This window comes from Pararge aegeria (genome assembly GCF_905163445.1).
Source record: "Pararge aegeria chromosome W unlocalized genomic scaffold, ilParAegt1.1 SUPER_W_unloc_5, whole genome shotgun sequence".
Classification (NCBI taxonomy): domain Eukaryota; kingdom Metazoa; phylum Arthropoda; class Insecta; order Lepidoptera; family Nymphalidae; genus Pararge; species Pararge aegeria.
Genome location: NW_024396991.1, coordinates 209,246 through 235,688, shown reverse-complemented (window position 1 = coordinate 235,688; position 26,443 = coordinate 209,246). Strand labels below are relative to the sequence as shown.

General features: G+C 35.4%; 1 protein-coding gene across 1 annotated transcript; it reads right to left on the bottom strand.

Moving 5' to 3' along the window:
* Positions 1 to 21,316: 21,316 nt before the first annotated feature.
* On the bottom strand, positions 21,317 to 21,799 carry LOC120636857. The gene has a single exon (XM_039908418.1). The coding sequence runs from the start codon at positions 21,797 to 21,799 to the stop codon at positions 21,317 to 21,319; it is 483 nt and encodes a 160-aa protein (XP_039764352.1).
* Between the last annotated feature and the right edge of the window lie 4,644 nt (positions 21,800 to 26,443).

Sequence of the window (26,443 nt, the reverse complement as noted above, 5' to 3'; positions counted from 1 at the left end):
AAGTTAGGAAAATAACAAAACTCTTTTAAATTATTAACTTTTTTATTCATATTAAAAATAAGCATTAGACACAATAAATGAAGTTAAGTTTTATAGGAAAATTGAAAAAAAAGTAACACAAAACTATTATTTCACACTTAAAATGAATAAACAAAATTAAATTAACAGAAAGTCATATGTGCCTAGTGTGTTTCCCTATAAAAGGAACTAAGTCCAACTGATAATGAAATTTGAAAGGCACTTATGTCGCGGAGCGACGTTTTATATAAAAATCAGTAGTGATGGGACACATCGATTAAATTTTAAACAATACTGATTTTTTTATTTCATTCATTAAGAAATAAAAAAATGTTTTTATACAAATTATTATTTATGTGAGCAGATTTGTATAAAAATTTTTGTCCTCTTCTTTTTTTAGGTACGGCACCATAGCCAATAAATCTTTTTTTTTTGCTTCATTGATTTTTGACGTACATTTTAACTGTGGAAGGATTATAGAATTTGAATCGTTTATTGTTTTATTCCTTTTTAAAATATTGACTACCCGCCAAGATTCCATCTCATTCAAGGTTGTACGGACTCTTATTTTATTTATTTGCTTATTCGATATTTTTATCCAGTTGGCTTTAGAAATACACATTTTATCCGTAGTAATAATGGAATCTGCAGCTTTTTGGAAATCGAAAAAATTCTCTTTATCCATTGGAATTACCTTAAATGGCTTATATCTCGCTTCTTCGATCATCTTTATCAAATCATTGGGTACCATTGGGCTACATAGCTTTTTGCGCTTTTCAATAAGCGCAAAGTCTCTGTCGCAATTAAGATATGAATGTCCAGTTATTAGAAATTTGTGCTCAATTTCATCAAAAATTCCCAATTTTATCAAATAGATCCACAATAGTATAATCATTCGGTTTTTGTTCTGTCCTGCGCAATTATCGCTCCACATTATTAATTTTTTTTTATTTGTAGCACCACTACTGAAGACTTTTAAAACACAGGATGCGATTTCGTTTCCACCTCGTCCAGTAATACCTACGTGCCATAAGCACATGTATGCATCATTGGTGTCACCAATATGGATTCCCAAGTTAAAGTTTGAAAGTTGGCGACTGTAATACATCTGACTGTGAGTAAGGGCAGGGGTAGATAATACTTGTTGAAGATCCATAGTTGCAGTGCATATAAGGCTTCCAGGCATCTGAGACCTCACCACATCTCTCTTCAAAGTATCCATAGCTCTATTTGCCTTGCATTGATGAAGACGTAGCTTGGTAGCGTTTGTTTCTCTATCCGGACCATTAGTTTTAGCTAGAGCATTTAACAGATCACAAGTTGCGCAAGTATCTGTTCGCTTCCGACCAAATTTTAAATTTTTGAAATTAGCTTTGAAGGTGTCACTGTAAAATTTATATGTAATTGTGATGTCAGGATGCAATACTTTAAATGCATTGTAAAGTCTATTTATGTTTAAATCGGGGCTTAAATATTCTTTTTGGGATCGTGCTCTTCCATAGTGGGATTCTTCTCGAGGAAATGTTGCTACATGCTCCTTAATTAGTTTTACGATGTCCTCAGAGTATTTTCGATGTTTTATCTTATTTCCTCTTTTCTCTTCATATGTAAGCTCTCCATTTTTTATTCTATTAACAAGAACGTGTATTTTTTTCTGCTTGAGGCCAAAAACAGATGAAAATGTTTTCCTACAAACTTGGATTATGTTACCTTTACCATCAGGCAAAGTATAGGAAACCGTACATTGGCGTTTACTATCTTTTGGATCAAGGTATTTTCCATTTCGTCGCCTCTTTATTGGTAAGATATTAATTAAGCCCATTAAGTAACTGCCTTGCTTTTCATGGGAATCTAAATCATAGTATTCCTTACATATCTTTAATTTTTGTTCATGTGAAACATCTTTGCAGCTCTTAGAACATTTGCATAGTATCTGCAATAAAAATAAAAATAAAGTGAAACCCGACTGTTAAAAAATTAAAAAAAAAATAATGACGCCATATTTTCTAACTGACCTACGAGTATATCACGATCGTTTAAAATCGGTTAGGTAGTTCAAGCGCTATGAGGGAACACACGACATGCACAAATTATACGTTCGCATATTATACGCTGCTAAAGTCATAACCTTCCTTTTATTTTGTCGGGTGTAGAAAAAAAATCATTTCTTCGTTTTCTAAGCTTCTTCGAATTCAGCCTTGAATATTTCAGCTTAATCTATTTATAAATTTTAGATCGAATCGATAACGCGGATAAAACGATAGGATCGTTTTTGTTATAAAATAAAAATCTTAATTTTTTTCTAGGTAGGTACATCTACCTAAATCAATATAATATTTTACGTAGTCTTAAAAATGATAATTACAAAAAAGTTGAAAGATACACTATTAAAATTCAAAATACGATGAGTCGTCGGAACACATTCAGCACGTCACTATCAATAATCCTTTGAATTCGACTAAACAAGCATAACAAAACAGTTGTTTGTTTTACCTCGGCACCGGGAGCAGAAACCGCAGGAATGACTTTTTCTGATGTCGAAACATACTCTTTGCCATGAGTTTTAAGTAGTTTTCTTCGAAAACTAGCACTGGAACACTGTTTTTTTCTTTTATTTGCATCACTTGAACACCCAGGCGCGGCGTCACAGTCCGCCATTTTGATACAAAATGAATCAGACGACAATGGTCCTTAGTGCCTTCTGAGAACAGCGAACCCGTGGCTCTTAGTACCCGCGCGAACTTCATACCATTATTTTGTTAGAAAAATATTAAGCTGGGTCCTTAGTGCTTTATTTGTGTTGTTGGGCATGGCATTTAGAACCGAACTGCATACTTAGTTTGAATTTTAACTTTTTGGTACTTAGTGCCTTATTTACTGCAAGTATTCATATACTTTAAATCTAATTTAAAGCAACGAGTTGTGCGTTGCGGTGTGGTTACGGCAGAGAATATAGGATGACATAACCCGTTCTCTCCCCGATGGAGTGAAATTACTACTAACTTCTGCGATCACAAACCCGGCATTGTGATTATGGCCTTACCGCCGGGGTGGTGGGCCTTTAGTCCAGCAGTGGTCTGTTACAGACTATTGATGGAAGCAGCGTGGGGGTCTAGACTCATAATCTCTCTGTCCTATCCGTTATGTAAGAAGTCAGTTCACTCCATCATTTCAAACTAGGTGAGATTGCCGTCAAGAGTTAACTTGTAGTGAAAAAAATAAGTCTCATAAGTAAAATACCATGAAGATTTGTGGATAATTATGTTGATTGTAGACAATGCTGGAAGACAAGGAGCTGATGGATTACCACACTATTCAAAGTTTTTGGAGAATTAACTGTACAGTGATGTCATGAAAAATAAGCAGTGACATCTAAAATATTAGCCGTGCTCACATTTAAGTTCAAATGGGGTCACGGAATAGTGCAAAATGTTATTATCATCCTAGATAATACGAAAACAATAACACACACGTTTATACGCAGACACGTACGTGCATATGCGTTTTATAGTTATAACGATAAGGGTTGTCAAATTTTATTTAAGATAGTTTTTCTATAAACTAAATAATTATAATTATAATAAAATCATTTATTCACACGATTATTAAATAGTGACATAAATCATAGTTTAATATTAAGTTTGGTTGAATCACTGATACCTAAACTGAGTAAAAACTCGTACTACAGATGTTAGTGAAATGTAAACAATTTGAAATCATAATAATATAATTTCTTTGAATGGAGTGTTAGTGATGTTTTTTATGGATGCTGTACTTCTGACGCAGGGTAGTCATGGAGTAAAAAATATTGTTTCTCATTCATTTAACAATCAATTTTGGCGCGAAAACGTAAACAAAATAAGTTTCAATGATAAACATCCGGCGATTAAACAACGCCAAATTTAAGTAACATAGTCCATTCAGTCACGTACTTTATTTTTTAATTAATATTTTGTCTGTGTGATTGGTTGATTGATATTTTTTACACGGTTGAATTAATGTGGGGGGCCTACCAACAGAGCGTATTTTGGTGCGGCGTTGGCAGTTTAGCAGCCCGTGATCTCAATTTGTCTAAGTTGTATAGTTAACTAGTTATTCCTATGATACTATAACATATTGTAATTTGTAATATTGCTAAACCGGAATGCTTAGCATGACATCATTAAACGGAATCTATTTACAAAGATCGCCAGCTGAATGTACAATTATTTCATAATGTTTCGGGTACGTGCCTCTAAGGAATTGTTCCCATTTTGTATTGCCATCACGTAAATATGTAATTGTAACCTACACCCCTGTTTTTAGTGACCCTTGCCTTCGAGTGAATCTTAATGAAGCCTTCTACGCGAATCATTAATGGTATCTCCCATTTTGTATATAAATTATATTACCAATCAATATCTGGCCCCGATCTTTATTTATATTGGTAACAGGTAACCGCGACTTCTTGCGCGTACTTTTTCTAAGAAAAATATAACCATACAAACTGTCATCCAATATTGAACATACCTGAAGGTTGTTCTTTATTAAGAAATAATTTTATAAAAAAAACTGTAACAGTAAATATTGAAATTCTTAGTCTTATAACATCAAAAAAAATATTAGACCAAAGAAGATTATTTTATTTTCGTAACGCACGCAACAGAAATCAGTATACTTTAAATTGCAAATTAATTATTGTGGCACTGCGAAGAATCTATTTTATGAATTTTAATGTACCTAAATTTGAAAATACGAGAAGTTAAATCTTTCATTCTATTAGAGGTAGATTTCCAAAAAAAGAAATTCTGTATCCTACCCGCTGTATCTGTGCACTTGCTGTGAAATTCACTGTACTCTTTACACAAAAGACAGAGCGGTAAAGAAATTATGAGTCTACACTCTCAAGCTGCTTAGCCGGTGGATCGTGTAAGACATTTGAGGACTAATAGGGTCACGGAATACTATGGCAACACCGCGAAGGGTTTGGTCCTAGATAATGCAAAATCAATATTTCACGCACGTTCATTTGCTCACACATACGCGCATTTTTTTTTTACAAATGCCTTATATGTTCATTACATTAGCAACGGGGTGTCAACGTAAATAATTTCTTAAAATTTCACTAGCAGAAAAGTTTATGGTCAATTTATAAAATAGCAGAAGGCTTACGCTTATGTACTTGTGGGGCCAAGCCTTCATGAAGTTTCTTACAAAATCTCGTGTGTGGTCTACAATTGTGAAACATGTAGGGTCATTTCGCCTGTTTGCGTCCACTTAGTGGAGTTGTTAGGTTTGAACGTGAAAAAAAAAATGTCCGTGCGGTAGTTTTTAATCAAATATGGTTGTAATGTAGTCCCTATATAGTCTTGTCAAGTTTAATGCACTGTTTTGGACAACGCATCTGATGTTTTATTCTACACAGGTACAAATAGCTGAAACAGGCGATTTTCCCATTTTGCGTCCACAAAATCCAGATTGCGTCCGCCTGTGGACCAATTGGCGTCCACCTGTTTAGAAATAATTAGGAAGGGAAATAGGAAATCAAAAGGGAAGCTTGTGATTTTAATCAAAACATTTATTTAATAATTGCTGATATCATAAAAGTAAACATAAATTGCACTTCAGGATATTTTTTTTTCTCCTCCAACTAACTCCATTAATAGATTCACTATTATTTCGAATATCATGTCGATGGCTTTATACGATTCTATTTTACCATTTCGGTACAAAGCCTTTAAAATTGGCCAAGTGCGAATCGGACTCGCGCGTTCCGTGTTTTATTCTATTTTTTAATATTTATTGTTATAGCGGCAATAGAAATACATCATCCATGAAAATTTCAACTGTCTTACTATCACGATTAATGAGCTACAGCCTGGTGACAGACGAACAGCGAAGTCTTAGTACTAGGTTCCTGTTTTTACCCTTTGGGTAAGGAACCCTAAAAATGGAACAAAATTCAAATATTGGCAAATACATAAAATAATTTTCGTATAATAATTGTATATTTTTAGGTTAGGTAGGTTATAAAGAGTATATTTAAATAAAATTATATAAATTTTACTCTATTATTTTCGTGTGATAAAAAGATGGACGCAAAATGTTATAGGGTTTCTAATGTAGGAAAACTGTGCGTCCAAGTCTGATTTTTGACATTAATTATCTTTTTTTATATTTCTAATAATATGGACGCAAATCGGCCATCATATTATGCATGTTAATGTTGTTAAAATTGATAGGAAGTTTATATTGTTTTTCCCATGTTATCGTATTTAATTAAACATCTGACTGAGAAATAGTTAGAGTAATCTGCGTCCACAGCGGACGCAAAGTGGTTTTTTTATAAATTGTATGTACCAGTTCGCGTCCACCTTATATAAAAGTGTCAGTAGAAAAATATAAGCACAAACATCGTTATTCCTATAGTGTGGTTCACAATTAAGGTCTAGGGATAACAAAGTATTCTAAATTTCACATAAAAACCTTAAATACTTATCGTGAAAAGTACAGCTGCTCACTATTTTTTTTACAACTCATTCGTGCGTCAGCACTTGTTGGTTGCACACGCAAGATTAGTTTATTTTTCATTAAATTTGGGTTGCACGCACAGATCTTTTGTTTGTGTGTGAGTACCTGTCATAGGTCCGAACATCAATAGAAGCGCTCTTGTTTAGATTGGTGTGTCGGTATTGTTATTTTTCACTGTTGTAAAACAGTGTACCGTCGTTTGGACGCGAATTGGGCGTCGGACGCGAAAAGGCGAAAAGACCCTATGAGGCCGATCTCGTCCTCCTTTTTATTTATTTTATTTTATTGTACAGGAAAACTTACAGCTAATAACAGAAAATAAAAAAAATGGAAGTAAAGTAATCAAGTATAGCCAATTACAAGTTTTCACAGATAGAATTTACATACTAAGAAAGGAAATTGCTCACACGGGAAGTATAGTTAAAAGATTTATGAATAGTGTAGTCAAAAAATAGGAGTGACCAACACTGAAAAGTTATAGCTACTTAAAATATTGTGAGAGTACTTAAAATTATTGATTAGTTCTGAACAGCAGATTTACTAATTTAAGTTAAAAGATCTAAAAAATCCATTAGCCATAATTTTACGCGCAGAGGTTGCATTTGTACAAAAAAGATCCATTTTATCATTTTTATTACTTAGTTTTTTGAATGATACGCAAGATCTAAGCATATAAGAATTACTCCGGAATTTCGTGTGCGAAAAAGGTGTCCACAAAATTGAATGGGATCGAGCGGATCGAGGATGGTTATTCACGGGGACTTTGAAGAACAGCTTATCAAGGAGCGGTGTACAGTCTACTTTATTATTAGCAATATTGATTAAAAAGGTAATATAATTTATATTTCTTCTTAGGGCAAGTGGTAATAAGTGCAATTGAGCACATATAGCTTCATAGGTCAAACTAGGATTGAGTTAAAATCTAAACTTAAGAAACCGTATAAACTTTTTCTGGATTCTTTCAATACGTTGAATGTACACCTCATACTAGGGATTCCATATTTGAGATGTGTATTCAAGATTACTCCTTACAAAGGCACAATATAGTATTTTGATTGTTTTTAATTTGGTAAAATCTTTAGATGATCGAGACAGGTATCTGAGCATTCTAGAAGCTTTACTGACAACTTGGTCACGTGTTTATCGTAGAGTAGTTTAGTTTCAAGCACGACTTCTAGATCTCGTATTTCAGACACCCGGTTAAGATTTTGATTTTTTATTTTGTAGGTGGATTTGAATATATTGCGTTTACGTGTCAATGAAATTGCAAAGTATTTAGAAACATTTAGATCTAATCTGTTGATGGTACAGTAATTATCTAGTCTATCTAGGTCGTCCTGAAGAAGCATCTCATCATTGGGATTGTTAACTACTCTAAAGATTTTCATATCGTCTGCAAATAGTAAAAATTTCGTATTTAGAAAACAATGGTCAATATCATGTATGAAAATGTTAAATAGTAAAGGCCCAAGCAGTGAGCCTTGCGGAACACCTAAAGGTATATTACGCCAAGGTGAAGTGAAACTGTTTAGTACTACTGCCTGTGATCTTTTTTTAACATAAGATGAGAACCAACGATACAAATATCTCCCCTTATTCCAGCTTTTGATAATTTGAGTAATAATATGCTGTGATCAATCCGATCGAAAGTTGTGCTGTAATCAGTGTATACAGCATCCACCTAGTCTTGATTATCCATTTTATCAGATATGAAGTCCGAAGATAGGACCAGGTTAGATACTGCAGAACTTCCCTTAACAAAACCGTGTTGAAATTGATCGAAACGAGACTTAACAACTGTGTATAATTGAGTGCAACGTTTTTGATGCCATAGTGGCTTAGTTTAAATAACAACGTTTTGTGTTCAACGCAATCGAATGCTTTGGACAGATCACAGAAAACACCAATGGCATTCTGCGAACGTTCCCAGGCATCGTAAATATGCTTTATAAGTCTTGCGCCTGCATCCGTTGTACTACGACCTTTAGTGAAGCCGTACTGCTCCGGATGAAGTATGTTATTTACATTAAAATGATTTAAAAGTTGATAAAGTATAATTTTTTCAAAGACCTTACTAAGAGTTGGCAAGATTGAAATAGGCCTGTAATTTTTAAGGTCATTTTTATGACCGGATTTAAAAGGGGTATTAATTTACTACATTTCATTATGTTCGGAAAAATACCCATATCAACACATTCATTAAAAATTACGGCTAGATAAGGGACAATAACGTCAATAATGTTAGAAATGACCATCACCGATATACCCCACAGATCACCGGTTTTTTTCAACTTTAATAACCTGAAATTCTTTACAATATCTATTGCAGATATATGTTTAAAATTAAATAAAACATTGCACTCTTTAACATTATCTCTCAATATACGCTGAGCTGCTATTGGTGAAGAGCTTAGAGAATCTGAAAAACATTCTGAAAAAAGTTTTCGAAAGTATTAGCAACCTCATACGTCACTTTATTGTTATCAACAATAAGTTCAAAATCCACATCACGAGATTTAGTTTTACCTGATTCGTAAGTTACATATGCCCTCGCCTGAGTCGCTAGCTTGGTTGGAGTAGGTCATAGACGCTGGAATGCAGTTATTTTTGGTTTTGTTGTTCATAATTGACCAAAACAATTTAAAATTGAAAATAATAGAATTTTCAGTTTTTCAGATAGTTTCTGTAACATAGGTTCTCAATTTCGATAGCCTTGACACGCAAACGCTCGAATTGAATTTTATCATCAAGATTACCATATACTTTAAATTTGGAATGATACTTGTATTTTTCATTAAGAATTTTTATAAGTTCCCCAGAGAACCAAACAGGATACGTCTTTTTATTATCGAGCCTGCGTTTAGGAATAAACGAGTCACGAAAGCCGTAAACTATATCATAGAAACGCTGAACCGCAATGTCAACACTGGTTGATGAAAACAAGTCCTGCCAGATAATATTATCGAGCTCATCACTAATTTTTCCATAGTCACCACGTCTGTAGTAATAGACTACTCTTTTGCAGGGAGTAAGATGTTTTTCAACTGGAAAATTCAATTCAAAATTCAAAATTCAAAATTCATTTATTTCAAGTAGGCCTAATATAAGCACTTTTGAAACGTCAAGTCTGTCTGTTTGTAGTGATTCTACCACCGGTTCGGAAGGCAGATTCTACCGAGAAGAAGCCGGCAAGAAACTCAGCAGTTGCTCTTTTCCAACATCAACAATTTACATTTTGTATTTTAACATTCATTTTTCTATCTTGTGAGAGCTGAAAGCGGAGCCGGATGCTTCCAAGCAACCTTGTCATTAAAAAATTCATCAATTGTATAGTAACCTCGCTCTAATAAATGTGTTTTAACAAATTCTTTAAACTTGTGCATTGGCAGGTCCAAAATCACCTTAGGAATCATATTATAAAAGCGTATACTCAATCCCACAAATGATCCCTGTACCTTACGCAGACGATATGCAGATGACACCAATTTATGACCATTTCTTGTAAGTCGACTGTTTATGTCCACTTTTTGTGTATAAAGACTAATATGTTGTCTTACAAATACTATATTGTTATAAATATATTGTGAAGCTACAGTAAGTATGCCTATTTCTTTAAACTTCTCACGGAGGGATTCGCGTGATTTAAGTTTATATATTGACCGTACAGCTCTTTTCTGCAATATAAATATAGTTTCGATATCAGCTGCTTTACCCCATAACAAGATTCCATAGGACATAACACTATGAAAGTACGCAAAATAAACTAGCCTAGCTATTTCAACGTCAGTAATCTGTCTAATTTTTCTGACTGCGTAGGCAGCCGAGCTTAGTTTACCCGCTAGTGAATCTATATGGGCACCCCACTGTAGCTTATTATCCAAGGTCACGCCCAGAAAAACTGTGGAAGTCTCTATTTTTAGTGATTCACCATTTATCATTATATTTTTATCAATTTTCTTTACATTTGGTAAGATAAATTCGACACACTTTGTTTTTTTTGCATTTAAAAGTAAGTTGTTAACTGTAAACCAGTGCGACACATGCGACATAACACGGTTTACTTCGTCAGAGTTATCTTTACTCCTATCAGTCTTAAAAATTAGAGATGTATCATCTGCAAACAATACAATGTCGCATGTTCCACTGACATGGTACGGTAGATCATTTATATACACTAAAAATAGAAAAGGACCCAAAATCGAGCCTTGTGGGACACCCATTGAGGTATTTGAACCCTGAGACTTTGCATCATTTATGCAAACTCTTTGGGTTCTATTGCTGAGATAAGAGGCAACCAAATTTAGTGCAACGTTTTGGATACCATAGTGGCTTAGCTTAAGAAGCAAGGTTTTATGATCAACACAATCGAAAGCTTTAGATAGATCACAAAAAACACCCATGGCGTTCTGTGAACATTCCCAGGCATCATAAACATGTTTTATAAGTTTAGCGCCTGCGTCCGTTGTGCTACGACCTTTAGTGAAGCCATACTGCTCAGGGTGTAGTAAGTTATTTACATTAAAATGATATAAGAGTTGATTTAATATAATTTTTTCAAATATCTTACTAAGAGCTGGTAAGATTGAGATAGGTCTGTAATTGTTTATATCATTTTTATTACCAGATTTAAATAGAGGAATGAGTTTACTATGTTTCATTAGGTTCGGGAAAGTACCTAAATCAACACATTCATTGAAAATTATGGCTAAAAGAGGAGCAATGACGTCAATAATTTGAGATATTACCTTTACCGACATTCCCCATATATCACCTGTTTTCTTTAATTTTAACAACTTGAAGTTTTTACTGATATCCGATGCATCTATATGTTTGAAATGAAATAAAACTTTGCACTCATTAATGTTGCCTCTTAATAAATTCTGAGCTGCAGTAGGTGAGGAATTTAGTGAATCTGTTAACAAAATAGGAACATTCTGAAAAAAGTTTTCAAAAGTACTAGCAACTTCTGTATCAGTAGTTACCATATTATTATTAATAATTAATTCAAAATTTCCGTCTCGAGATTTAGTTTTCCCAGATTCATTATTAACAATTTTCCAGGTTGTTTGTATTTTGTTTTTAGATTTTACTATCCGATCTTTAATGTATAGCGACTTAGCTTGTCTACAAACATTTTTAAATGTTTTGGAGTAACTTTTTACATATTCAAGGAAGGTTGGAGTCTGATTGTATTGTTTTTCATCATATAGCTCATACAACTTATCCCTGCTTTTGTAAATGCCTATTGTCGCCCAATCACTAAACCTCATTTTTTTATTAGAATCTATGTATTTAAAAGTAAATACTTTATTAAATGCACTTTCTATTTCATTGAAAAGCGTACGATAAAGATTGTCGGGATGACAGTTTTCAAAAAAGAGAGCTGGAATTTTGGCTGATATTTCACCTTCAAATCGCGTCAGTTTACTCTGAGTTATCGGCCTGTACTTACTTATAACAATATGTTTATTTCTATTTGTACCAACACAGTAATTTGTTGGCCACAATGATCTGACCTTAAATTGTTTAATATCGATTTACCTAAGATATCACAGTTAAAAAAAATATTATCTAAACAAGATGCTGAAGTTGCTGTGATTCTAGTAGGTTCATCGAAAGCATTATTCAAATTAAAGCATTTAAATAAGTTTAACAACCTAGTCGTAGTAGTATTATGTAATAAGATATCAACATTGAAATCCCCGCATACTATTACATTTTTAGTAGACATACACAATCGCTTAAGGACATCTTCCATTACATCCTCGAATTGGTTGAAATCACCTGAGGGGGGATGGTACACACACACTATTATAAAACGCTCCAGCTCCACACAAGACAGTTCAATTATGCGCTCCACAGAAAGACTAACTATATCTTTTCGCTCCTTACATGTTATATTATTGCGTACAAAAATTAAGGATCCACCATGAATAGCAGTCTTTCTAAAGAACACACTTGACATTTTGAAGTTATTGATGTTAACTGCTATTTGTGCTCCAGTGAGCCAATGCTCAGTTATACACAATATGTGTATATTGAATTTTTCAACAAACAGTTCTATTTCTAATTCTTTGCCGGTGAAGCTCTGTATGTTTTGATGTACAATGTTCATATTACAGAGCTTCCCCGTTGTCTCACTGTCTAGTTTAAATAACTATTTATTATAGTACTAGAACAAGTACTAGGGTCAATATTAGAAATATTGGTGGTACTTGAAGTACAATATGTAGAGGTGTCAATAGACTTAGTTACAATACTTGTAACAGTATCATTTAAGTTGTAAGCTAGTAAAGATGCCAAGTGATGCTTACTTTTCTTAGATAAAATTAAACTATCTCTAGACAATAGGGATGACATGGATTTATTGATGTCAAAATAAAAAACTGCGTCACTATGACGGCATGTCAGGTTATAAATTAATAAATTTAAATTATAAATATGTTCATTCTGCTTTGAACTAAATGTGCCACAGTAAGGAAAGGCACACATAACGAATTTACATTGAGTTTTACTATGTAAAGCTAGTAATTTATCAATGCATCTTATAATTTGATGCTTTTTGACATTCAAACTGTCTCCTATTAAGAGAACAACATTTTTATTTACATCTAAATAGTCACTATTCAAACTATTAATAAGATAATCGAAACTAGCCCCCGGTGAACATCTATTAGTCACTGAGTGATCAAGGTAATGGTTCATAATAGGTCCAAAACCTTTACCTAACATGTCGGAAAATATAATTGTCTGTTTTTCAGGCATACTTTTTAATAAAGGTGAAGGGTCTGGTATGACAGTTGAGCACTGCTCCAGGCATGTTTCTAATTGGTTGGAAGATACTGTATCACATAATTTTAGGTTAGTCATAGGTATCTCATGAGTACAGTTACATTTATTTGCTAAAGACTCAAAGCGAGCCATGTTGTAGGTACCTAGGGCTAACAACTCATCAGCTGCCAGAATTTGTTCATCAATCTGCCTTTGTGATAGCTCATATTTAATGGTTACAGTTTTAAGTGAGTCCTCCAATTGTTTAATTACATCATTGAGGCTTTGAATTTCACTTTCATAGTTTTCTCTACTTCTCTGAGAGGATAATGAAAGGGTGTTTAATTTATTTACTAAAACTGAGCGTTCCTTTCTTAATGCCAGGTTTTTTGTGCCAGCCCTTTGTTTTTTTATTAAAGTTTGAGTTTTTTTAATTATTTTACTTATTTTAATGTATTTTTTTATTTTGTTATGGCTATTTAAATAGGAACAGGAATGTTGCTGAGGCTTGGGGTTTTTAATACAAGGACTATCACAAGTCAGATCGATACACATTGGCATTGTTGAGGATGAAGCAACAAGTTCATCGTACAGATTATTTGTTGATAGTATTTCAGCACTGTGTAATTGTGACTGAAGGTCATTGATTGTTGAACATGCCCTACTTAATTCTCCCTCCAACATAGAAATTTTCCCTAGAGCTTCTTCATAGGTTGATATGCATTGTTCAAATGAGCTGACTGCCTTCTGGAGTTGGTCGCGCTCCTCTATGACCAGATTGTGTGCACTGTTTAACTCTGCTAGTTCACCTTTCAGTTGGGAGTTCTTGGCTATAATTGCTCTCAGTTCAACTTACCTGTCATCTTGTTCCCTCACCAAGTCAGCATTTACTTGTTTGAGTGACTTGAGTTCACGGAGGGCATTCTTTAGTTTCAATTGCTCTTCCAATGCAGCCGCTCTTCTGGTTAACATTGGAGGAGCCATTTTATAGAACTTGTCTCTGAAACACACCAAACAGTGTATGTAAGTGAAGGAAAATAGATGACCTACAGAAGAGAGAGACCAAAGGAATAAAAGTAGGATTCAAATTAGTATTAAACAGAGTAATATTAAAGATCTGATTAGAAATATAAAAACATACTAGTTTGGCATATCCAACAGTTACAAATACTATTTTTTGCGCTGACTATTGAAGTTATTTCTAAAATGTATTAATTACTAAAGTAGATTACTAGAACAGTGACCTATATCATAAGGTGTGCATGAGTAGATGCTGTAAATGTTGTCTGAGACAGTTTAATAATTATCAAAATTAAGCTTAATTTGCTATACTCCGCGAAAAGCAGGAGAATCTGTGTAGTGTAATTTATAATTTCTTCAATCCTTATACCCCACACCAAACAGATCCTCGGCAATATACCCTCTACGCACGTTTCGCTCCGAAACCGGAGCATCATCAGGAGATGTTGACTTTACAATGAATAATTGTTAAGTGAAAAATTCGCCAAATGTGTCGCCTTTTATACCTTTCTGACCCCCACCTAATCTATCTAAGCCCCTCCCACCTCATTAGTGCCTCTGAATATGTTCAATAGAGGTGAAGTTGATAAATTTATTTGTTCGTTTAGTAATTCGAACCTCCCATTCCTATGTTTAATAATTTCTAATTGTTCCCTCAAATCAAGTTTCAACCCTTTGTCGCAAGCATGTAATATTTCGTATGAATGATTACTGGTTACGTTATGTCCACTGTCTAAAAGATGTTTTGCAAAATGAGATTTTTCAGGATGGTTATGATTGAAGGCTGCCATATGCTCTTTGTAACGTGTTTCAAATTTACGTCCGGTCTGACCCACATATGTGGCGTGGCATTCAGAACATTGGAGTTTATATACCCCTGATCTGTGCTTATTGTCCAATCTGTCCTTACCGTTACAAATAGCTCTCAGTTGGTTATTTGTTCTAAAAGCCACATGAACTCCATGTGATCTAAGTATCTTTGCTACACGCTCTGATATAGATCCGAAGTAAGTCAGACTGGTCTTATACCTATTCAGTTTGTCCATTGGTACGGCGTATAACTCCTTAGCAATCAGCCTCTGTTGTTTCTTTTTAATTATGCTATCAACCAAACCTGAATTGTAACCATTTGCATTTGCCATGTGATAAATGACATATAACTCTTTCCTATAATCCTCCTTAGTTAATGGAATAGATAATAATCTATGAACATAATTAAGAAATGCTGCATGTTTATGCTGCCAAGGATGACACGATGAAGCTGGTATGGTGTTATCTGTATATGTAGGCTTACGATAAATCTCAAATCGATGCTTATTGTTACTACGAGTTATTACCAAATCCAAGAAATTTAATGAATTGTTTTGTTCCATCTCTGATTTGAATTTAATTTTTGGATGAATTTTATTTAGCTTTTCCACAAAAACATCTAGCTGTCTATCTGTCCCCGTCCAGCATATAATTATATCATCTACGTATCTATAGTAATACAAAATATTATTATGAGTTACTATGTTCTTATTTTCAAAATAATCCATAAATATTTCAGCCATTAAGGGACTTAGTGGAGATCCCATAGCTAATCCCTCTCTTTGATGATAGAACATATCATTAAATCTAAAATAATTTTGCTGCATACATATCTGTGTTAATTCTATTAATTCTGATACTTCTCCTGGATGTAGACGTTTAATTTCTAATAATTCAGTCAAAATATGTAAAGTTTCATTAACTGGAACATTAGTAAACAGACTGTCCACATCCAATGACAGCAATTTGCAACGGATAGGTAGATTTATATCTTTGATTTTGTTTACTAATTCAATACTATTTTTGATTGCAAATTCTGGCTGAAAAGAAGTCTTCAATTTTAAAATATAATTTAAATATTTGGCTAAATTATATGCTGGGGCTCCAATGTATGAAACCACTGGACGTATAGGAATATTTCCTTTGTGTATCTTTGGTAAGCCATACAATGCTGGGGCCCGAGGATTCATTTCAATGACTTTCTGCTTTAATGATGTTTTAGGGAATATGTATTCTGATTTATTTATAGCTAATCTAACTTTTGCTGCAAATTGCAACTAAACATTTTGCAGCAAAAGTTAGATTAGCTATAAATAAATCAGAATACATATTCCCTAAAACATCATTAAAGCAGAAAGTCATTGAAATGAATCCTCGGGCCCCAGCATTGTATGGCTTCTTGTATCTTCACTTCCACAAATCCGTCAAGTAAAGCAAGAATGATTTTGTCAGAGTGTATATAGGGACGTGTCTCGTGATCAACGAGAATGTACTGTGTAGGGAGTAATGTATTTAATAGCTAGCGGGATAATATAACGTGATAACAGAGAACGATAAAGAAAATAAAAGCAATACTCCCCAGTAAAATCCTTTGAACGTAAATCATACGTCGTTACAGACGTTGGATTTTGAATTCTCGCCGAACGAACCTCCTGTCACATGGATAGTTCGCTTTTTGTGCTCGCTGAGTTGATTACACTTTTTATGACTATTTATCTAATGAACAAACACTTATTTACAAATAATTTACACAGTTTTACGAATATTAAGACTAAAATTAAAACTTAAATTATAAATAAAATACGAGCAGCTGATTATACGACATGTCAGCTTGACAGCGACCACAATGCTATATGTAGTGATGGGTGATACGAGTCTTCAGGTATCAAAGGATCTAGACAGCCAGAGACAAATATATTGCTGTCGTTAGACAGCACTAGATCCAATATGCGACCATAGCGATTTTTTATTAAATTAAACTGACGTAAGTTACAAACACTGAGCATGTCAACAAAATTAATTAAATAATTGTTCGCCAAATTGTGTGCTCGTAGGTAATAATCCAAACCTAAAACCCATTCGATGGTACTCATATTAAAGACACCTAGCACCAAAAATTTATCGTCTAGGAAATTGGCCATAATCATTTCAAGATTGTCCGAAAAATTAATAATTTGAGAAATAAATGAATTACCTGATGCATCTTCACATAGATATATCGTGCATAGGTGAAGGTTGACGCTCGGTGTTCGTTTCAGACGCACAGTCACCCATACATCCTCAGCAGAAGAGTGTTGGCTGGTCACAGGCTCCGCGAGGAGGTCCCTGTGGACAGCGACAGCTACGCCTCCGCCACGCGATTGACCCGTTTGAGCATAATTACGATCACGGCGCCAAACGCAGTAACGTTCATCAAACAGCTCATAACTACCGATTTGATCGTTCAACCAAGTTTCGGATAAGCAAATTAAATCATAATTAGACAAGGCCAGGGACTTTTTAAATTCATTGGTTTTAGTACGGAGTCCTTTGACATTTTGGTAGTAGATCAATAACGAAAATAACGAATATAAAGTCACTATTAATATAAAATAATGTCAGTATTGTATTTTGGTATAAAAATATAAATGGTTAATTTGAAGTAATACGTTTTGAAGTAATGGCTAAATTGACAGTAATACGTAATACGTGATACCCACAGGTTCGCCACATCAAACTCCGGAGATGGATATACCCGAATGTAAAAGTTATAAGGATCAGACGCGTATATAATACCAATAAACAGATCAGTTATCGTACCAAAGCCATCCCTCTTGCGTTCGAACTTATAGAAAAAAAATCTTGAATCTAAGGATTTACTATGCTTACAAGTCATTCTGATTGAATGCGGATGATAAACTATAACTATAACTAAGGCAATATAAAAGAGACATACAAAGACAGTGTAATCTTAATACACTGCAATAAGAAGTTGTAGTGAAAAAACAGTTTATTGCCTGCCTAAAGTTTGTACAGGTTAAATATTTGAAATAAAGTATAAATGTACATAATATTGAAAATCTAAAGTAATTAAAGTTAACAAGCACCAATAGCCAAAGTATACAATATTTGTAAGGTTGTTTAATGTAAGATCGCTTCACTTTAGTAATATATGGACACATTATTTGCGGGCTTAAAAATAATAGTCAACGAACAGATAACTGCGAGGCAATATAAGTAATACCGCTTGAGGATATGATATAGAAATATGTGCTGTAATGGTTGAGCAGTAAGGTTCATAATACTACGAAGTTTTAACATACTTACGGTTGAGTTACGCGCACTAATGACTAGTCAATGCAAGCTAATAATTAGACTACAGGGGACATAAACCGATGGCCCGCTATGTTTGAAAATATAATGCAACACCATACAGAGACAGAAGATAATGTAATTTAGGACTAATGTAGCACTAAAGGGAATACACCAACTTAACAGATTTTTGCAGGTCTGAGACCGAGTTTATAGTGAAAACTTTTGATGTCAGTGATTTCCTCGCCCATATTTTGGAGTGCTTTACCCATATGTACTAAAAATTTCCAGCACTCTTCTGCATAGACTTCGCCTTCGTTAACAACTGATTATATACGGCGTTAGGTGGTCGTTGACATATATATTTCCCGCACCAGTCAAACCCAATGTGCTAGGTGTGAGCTGTTTACGTTTTCTCATAGCAGCTACGAAGTCCTCTTTTGCGTAGCGGTTGATGAATGACATAATTGGGAGCGTCTTTTTGGTAAGTAGGTACACTTGTTATCATGTTGATGTCTTCTTTTCGGAGAGGACAATGTAAGACACTCCCAATCCGGATAGCAATGTCAAAAAGGTTTTCATCCTTTTTACTTGGAACACCCTTTATTTCGACATTGTTCATTCTCATCTACTGCTCTCTTTCGTGACTTTCCGAACTCAGCTTCGATAAACTGGCTTCTAACCTTGGCACATCATCCGCCAGCTTCTGAAGCCGAGTAACGCTGGACTCCAGGGTATCTATCCGACCTCCCGGAGAATCCCATAATAGTGTCCTGTGCGAATTGAAGTGATTCCTTCATATCCTTTATTTCACTTCTAATTATTCCCAGGTCATCTTTTAGACTCTGAAGAGGTGCCCGTTTGTAAGGTTATGTTATGCAACTGCTCATGAAGTCTGTCCAGTGTTACGGCGGTCGGTGAGATGCTTTCCACTTCCTGACACGTTGAAACGGATATTCCAACTTTGCAACGTAGACACTTCCAAGATGATTTGTTTTTGCCCAGCTTACGATATCCAGCTTTTGTATTTACGCGCCACCATTAAATTCAGAATTACAACGCCCACACGAAAACATATATATTTTTTGTGGTTTTGTTTAGAGCCTTAACCCTCTCACTTAAATTGGTGTTATTTTTAGACTCTCCGCCCCAGTCCTTCTTTTTTTTCTGCTCCTCAACCAAAGATGATGGCCCATTTTTCTTATCACTCCAGTGAGAACTCTTGCGCGTACGACTTATTAGCGTAAAGGCCAGTAGGGCTGATAACAATTAGTCTGTAAATCAATACTTTCAATCGCCGGACGGTATACGGACGCGGATAAAAAGGCAAAAACGATGGATTTATACTTGCCGCATGTTTGAAGCACCGTAATTTCCTCAATTAAATACTTCCTTCCTAATCCATGACTGCCTACGATATTGCACATCCGATTACATAGTATTTGCATTGCTTCTAAACTGAAGCTTTCAGTATTTTTTACTATGCGAGGGAACGTGTAGGAGACACGTTCCCTCGCATAGTAAAAAATATAGTTTTAAAAGAAATTAATACCTTGCGTTCAGTTTTGGTAGTAAAATAGCGTTTAGAATATATAGCATAGAATTTTAAATACATCAGAAAAAAAATTGTCATATTAGGTACGACTGACGGGAGAAGGAGAGCGGTTCATGTTGTTCGCAGAAGAGAAAGTACCTACACGCTCAACGTCGATTACTATTCTATAGAATAAGAGACTTATATGCGAGTATAACTTTAGAACATTAAGCAAAAATACCTGTTCGCCGTGTTGTATCAGGGGAAACTTGTTCTACAAACTACTCACCACCATTTTAGTATTATAACAAGTAGCCAGCCACAAAATCAATCTTGAAGGACTAATAATTCTGTTTTTCCCTTACCATACGAAGAAACACATTCTTCATAAATAAATATTTCCACGCCACTATATAGAACAGGGATCACCAATTAGTTTCGCTAGGGGTCCGTTTTAAGAAATGAAATGACCATCGCGGTCCGCACAACATTTTATAGAAAAAATAATTATTAAACAAATGTAATTACAGAAATAACAAAGGTAGTTTATTACACATCAATGAGAAAAATGTAGTTTTTTGTTGCGGACTCCTGAAAACTCCTGAAAACAATTGCAGCTTCGTTGCTCGATTCACCATCAGGATGCAGAGAAAAATGCTGCTGAGGATTTCTACAACATTCTCAATTTTCTTAAAATCTGCGAATCTGTTTTTAAATTCCGATTTAAGATCCGTTATGAACGTTTTGTATTGGTCGGCGTCAATCTCGTTGTCACTGCTGATTATTTTATTTAAATTGGGAAAGTGGAAGCATTCATTACCAAGACCAAGATCATTAATAAAGAGATCGAGTTTTCGCGAAAAACTTTTTACTTCTGACATGAGCTCCCATACAAGTTTTCCCTTGCCTTGAAGTTTAAGGTTCAGGTCATTGATATGTTTAAAAATATCCGTCAAGAAAGCAATGGCAGCTACATTTTCTTTTTCGTTTAAGAAACTTAAGTAGGCGTTTGCTGAAATCTAATTCTGATCACTGTTAAAAAGAAATGTCTTCAAGTGTTCTAAAATGCAGCCTTTGCTTAACCATCTTATATTGTTATGCAACAGTAGATCGTCATATTGTGCATCAACTTCTTCAAGAAATGATTTCAATTCACGATGTTTCAGTGATGATTTCGCACGAAGAAAATTTACTATTTTTATCACTTCTTCCATAATACGCTCAAAATGATGATTAAGTTTGCAGCAAAGCACAGTTTGGTGAATAATACAGTGATATGAAATCAGATTTTCATTACATCTGGCATTGCTACTCAACAGCTGAACTAGTCCTTTTTTACTCCCAACCATTGCTGGCGCACCGTCAGTAGTTACCGATAAAAGCTTTTTCAAGTCTTAACTCATCTTTATCAAAATAATCCATCACTGCTTTGATCATGTCTTCTCCTCGGGTTCTTCCTAATAGCGGCAAAAGAGCCAATATCTCCTCAACAAAAGTTTCTCTCGTTTGGTCCAGGTAGCGTACAAAAATATTTAACTGTGCCGTAACAAAGACATCGCATAATTCATCCATAGCCAAGTCGTAATAGTTTGCATTATTTAACTGCTGCTTCACATCACAGTGATTTTCTTCTGCCAAAACGTGTGTATTTCTGGTGCTAGTAGAAGCAGATAACGGAATACGTCGTATCGTCTCAACAACATCCTTTTTGTTCTCAAATAAAGCATTACCCGCTTCGAGAAAGCATTCTTTAACTACTTCAGCATCAGTAAATGGTTTCATATGCTTAGCAAGAGTCCAAGAAATACGTAAAGAAGCCTCACCACATTTTTCCTGCTCAGTCATTGAGCGACTTATGATCTGCGTCGAAGATGAGTAACTTGATAGTAAACTTGCAATTTTAGACTTACGCAGATCACTAGCAAGTGGAAAGTTTTCGGCAAATGATTTGTGTTTGGTATCATAATGTCGTTTTATATTCGAGATTTTTATTAACGCCACTGTTTGGTTACAAATCAAGCACATTGGTACTGCTCCAGATTTGGCAGCGTAAAATAATATAAATCGGTCCATTCTGGCAAAAACTGTATATTTTCATCTTCAACTTTTCTTTTTTTCGGTTCCATAGTAATAAAACTCGCTAATGTAAACAAGTCGGTACTTAAACTCGTAAAGTAAGCAAGCAAACGTAATATTTCAAGCACGTGGGTCGTCGCAGCGTCCGTCGCTCAAACTTAAAACAAAACCCTGACTCCCCGGGGCGCCGGCAGCCAGAGCGATCGCGTGATTACCCCCCGCGTCCTCGCGACGCCCGCTCGCTTCCCCACCGCGACGATCAACGCTTTTGCAATCCGCGAACTCTTTCTCCCTTGCTCGTGACTTCGCCCGGCAGTTTTTGATTTGACGTCAACAAAGATAATGCGGGGGATACATTTTTATAAATTACGTACCTACTCTGTAGTGCAAAAGTTGCAGTGTTCTCGCGGTCCGCACAAAATGGGTCGGCGGTCCGGACGCGGACCGCGGTCCGCCATTTGGCAACCCCTGATATAGAACATTAAAAAGGAGCACGCGGCTCTGAAAACCTTCGGGCCAAACGTAGAGATATGCAATTGTTACTCTCACTGTATGAATAGTTGCGCTCGATGTTAGAGCACGCGGCTTTCAGTGGTGGTGTAGGGTTGTATTCGTCTACGCGTAACCCCGATGCACGGCCGACCGCACAACAGCGCCGCTTGGCAAAGCGCAAGAGTAAGTGCCATGCCACCGACCGTGCGACAGGAGGGCCGAAGCCCATAAGAACCCATCTTCCACGAAAATACACTCATAGCGCCTTTCCGGATAGCACACAACACTGACGCGGGCCCTCAAGCCAATAAATTTGATTATATATCGATAAATATTACGAATATTAAATGGATTATATCTATACGTGCTTTTATCCTTCTCTCATATTCCAATCCCTACACGAATGTCGCAAATAATAGAACATCATTTCCGATATTCTATTATTACTTATTGGAGGAACTAAAGGCAATAAACACAAAATATGTACTTCAAATGAAACTAAATCAACAATATTAAAATTTGATAAAATAACAAGGTTCTTAGTAATAAACACAAAGTTACATAAAGTTAATCAAAATTAAAGGAAATATTAAATGGATGGAACCGCCTACTCAAGAAGTAGGAAAATAGGTTGTTGGATCAGCTTATAAAATGATAATCAAATCGCAATTTTTGTTTATTTCGCTCTAAAATTATTATAATCGATTTTATGATCTCCCAGCTATTTGGTTTATTGTAATTTAATTTTCTTATTCCAGTTTATCATTCACTTCTCAAAAGATAGTGACCATAATTAGTTAGAAAACTTTGTTGATCCACCGATATTTTGTAATTACTCAATCATAATACAGTGCAACCTCGATATAACAAATCTGAGGGGAACAAGAAAATATTCGTAATATCAAGTAATTCGTTGAACTGAGGTTTGTTATGTTGAGGTTAGATTGGTCTAAAATTCGTTATAAAGTGGTAAAAGAATAGTTTTATTCACACATATAAATTTTTTTTCTTACATTAATAATCAAAAACAATTAACAATGTGGTTATATAGTAGCTTAATCTCAATTTTGTTCATTGATTAGAAAAAAAGTCATTGATAGTTGTCTGTTTACCACCGGTATGAGTTATGACATCCAAAGCGCAATCTAATTTCGTGATGGATTTCACTACATCGTCACTCAAACCTCCCTTTTTGAGAAACACAGATTTTATTGTATTCAAAGCATTATAAGCATCTTTTATTGTGAAGTTATGCTCATCAATTTCACCCTCTTCTTCCTCGTCTTCATCCGCTTCTGCATTAGTAACTGGCCACACAGATGTGACGATATCAGCATCAGATAATTCATATTTGCCAGTGCAAAAAAATATATATTCCCTAATTTTGTTCTCACTGCTTAATCGGTAGAAAATATTGGTGGTAAAAATAGCCCCTCTGCCTTATAAAGGGTTAACACAACGCGGTGGCATATTACAGTTTTTCGAAGAATGTCCAAAGCCCTAACAACTTAAGCACTGTCTACCTGAAGAGAGGTTAGGTTTAAATTTTTCAATCGTTATAACACAGTTAAATAAGTATTTTATTTGTCGAAATTTGACAACATCAGAGCCTTCGGCGAGTTGAACTAAATATGGAGGACAAGGTGCCTCATTGTTTAATTTTAATTTAGTCACAGTAGCTCCCACAAAGCCAAGCTTTTTGAGCTCATCAGGAAGATCCTTTTCAGTATAGGCAGGTAGACCTTTGATAACTACCTTGGGTGTTTTTTCATCCTTGCGGGTGTATGTGTAATACACCATCAGCAGATCACCTTTTAACAGCTTGATGAGCTTCAGGTGAATAACAGATGACAGCTACTTTATTCCCGTTTCTGTATTGGAGATGAAACTGCTTTTTATATTTACTTACAGTGTCTTTGATGTTTTCATAGGTCATATTTTTGATATACCACGAGTGGTCTCCAGCGATGGCAAAAGGTGGCGTTTCTTATTGCAAACCCGACACCATGCTCACGTTTGGCAGATTCCTCTTTCCCTCTCCAAAAAAAAGTGTAGTGAGATTCTCTAATGGAGCCTTCGTCGGGAATTCGTGTTTCTTGTAAAGCTGTTACTGCTATGTTGAGCCTCTGTAACTCAAGATCAATTACAGCGGTTTTACGTAGGTCTTGTACGTTACCTAAGCCTCCACAGGTGTTTGGGAGACCTGTCCTCAATGTACGGACGTTCCGCGTCGCAAGACGCATAGATAGTCGGGTAATAGTAGGTTTTATTTTCGTGAATGCAGGTGTAACAGATAACGGCGCTAGTTATCTGGCTATAAGCCAGTGTTCTCCACACCTCAAAAGAACAGACTCGCACCGAGACGGATCAGTACCCAATTGGCCGGGGGCTGCCTAGCTTGAGCTGGTAACTGATCGATGAGTCTACAATGGACTCTCTCACTGTCGAGAATGACCCCTAGCGTCCACACTTACGCCTATTCATGCGGACTTATAACTGGTAACTGCCACTCTCCGTGTTGTTTCCGCGAAAGCTAGCTCTCACGTGTGAAGTGTCCTCTTCACAGACAGTGCATCGCCTGGGACGATATTGAGGAGATGTAGGGTTGCCCAAGACCTACACCACCCTCTCGGCCTAGCTGGTCTGACCCACAGGAACGATAAGTCGATATATGTGGAACCAGGTCGGCTGCAGGTGACTGCCGCTTAGACAGGTTGGACCCATGCGCGCCTAACAGAGTAACCATTCCGGGTTTGATTTTTGAGTTTTCCTTCTCCTAGACGGGTTGCAGACCAATGCTGACGAAGCCCATCCCTCCGAAACTTCTATATATGCAAGTGGAATAAACCCCTTAATTTCTGTTGATGTGTATAAGTAGAAAGAAATATCATAACAATTCATATTTTTCTAGCTTTTAAATCAAGATTCTATTTGAATTATGTTTTCCATATACCAACCAATCGGTCTGAAGTAGCCGCAGCTATAAATGCACCACTCTTAGAATAAGTAACAGCATTCTTTGCAGCATTAGATCTAAAGAATATAAAGCTTTTCCCATGGTTAAATCCACGACCTTCAAAGTGCCATCTTTACTTGCAGTCACTAAACATTTATTTTTAGGATGAAAAGCTAATTGTTTTATAAGCTGTATGTAAACTGAAATATTGCGCTGTTTTATGAGTTCTTGTATCAAATAGTTTTAATTTACCTAATGATGTACCCACACCTAGAAATTTAGTTCCTGGTAACCAAGCTAAATTATTTCCATGACCGCTCAGATACTCGTATCTACGAGGGGGCGTTTTTAAGTTCGCGGCATCGGGGGTAAGACGTGGAAATAAAAATACAAGTTTATTTTTCCTTTTCAATATATTCTCCTGCAACCCTAATACATTTTTCAGATCTTTCAATTAGCTTATGTATACCCTCGAAAAAAAATGTTTTTTCTTTGTCTGAAAAATAAGCTGAAACTGCTTCCTTCACTTCTTCATCGCTTGAGAACTTCTTCCCCCGAAGTTCTTTTTTCATTTTTGGAAAGAGATAATAATCACTGGGAGCCAGGTCAGGACTGTAGGGTGGATGAACCAAATGAAGATATCTTTTTGTTTATCTGGAACCTCCAAAGCCTCCAATCGTGTCTATAGAGATTATTTGAAAGGGTTTCGTGGCTGGGCCAAGCTGAGACATAAATCCAAATTTATCTTGTCCTCTTGATTTATTTTTAATACAAATTTCACAACTACTACAAACTTTTTTGATGTTCTTCATCAAATTTTTAGCTGCATAGTGTGGACTAATTGTCTTCTGCATTTGTCCAATTCCAATATGGCAAAATTTATCATGCACGTTTTTCAACAATTAGCTAAATTGTTCAGAAAGAATTATTTTTTTTCGTTTTTTACCCATTTTGAAGAAGACGTT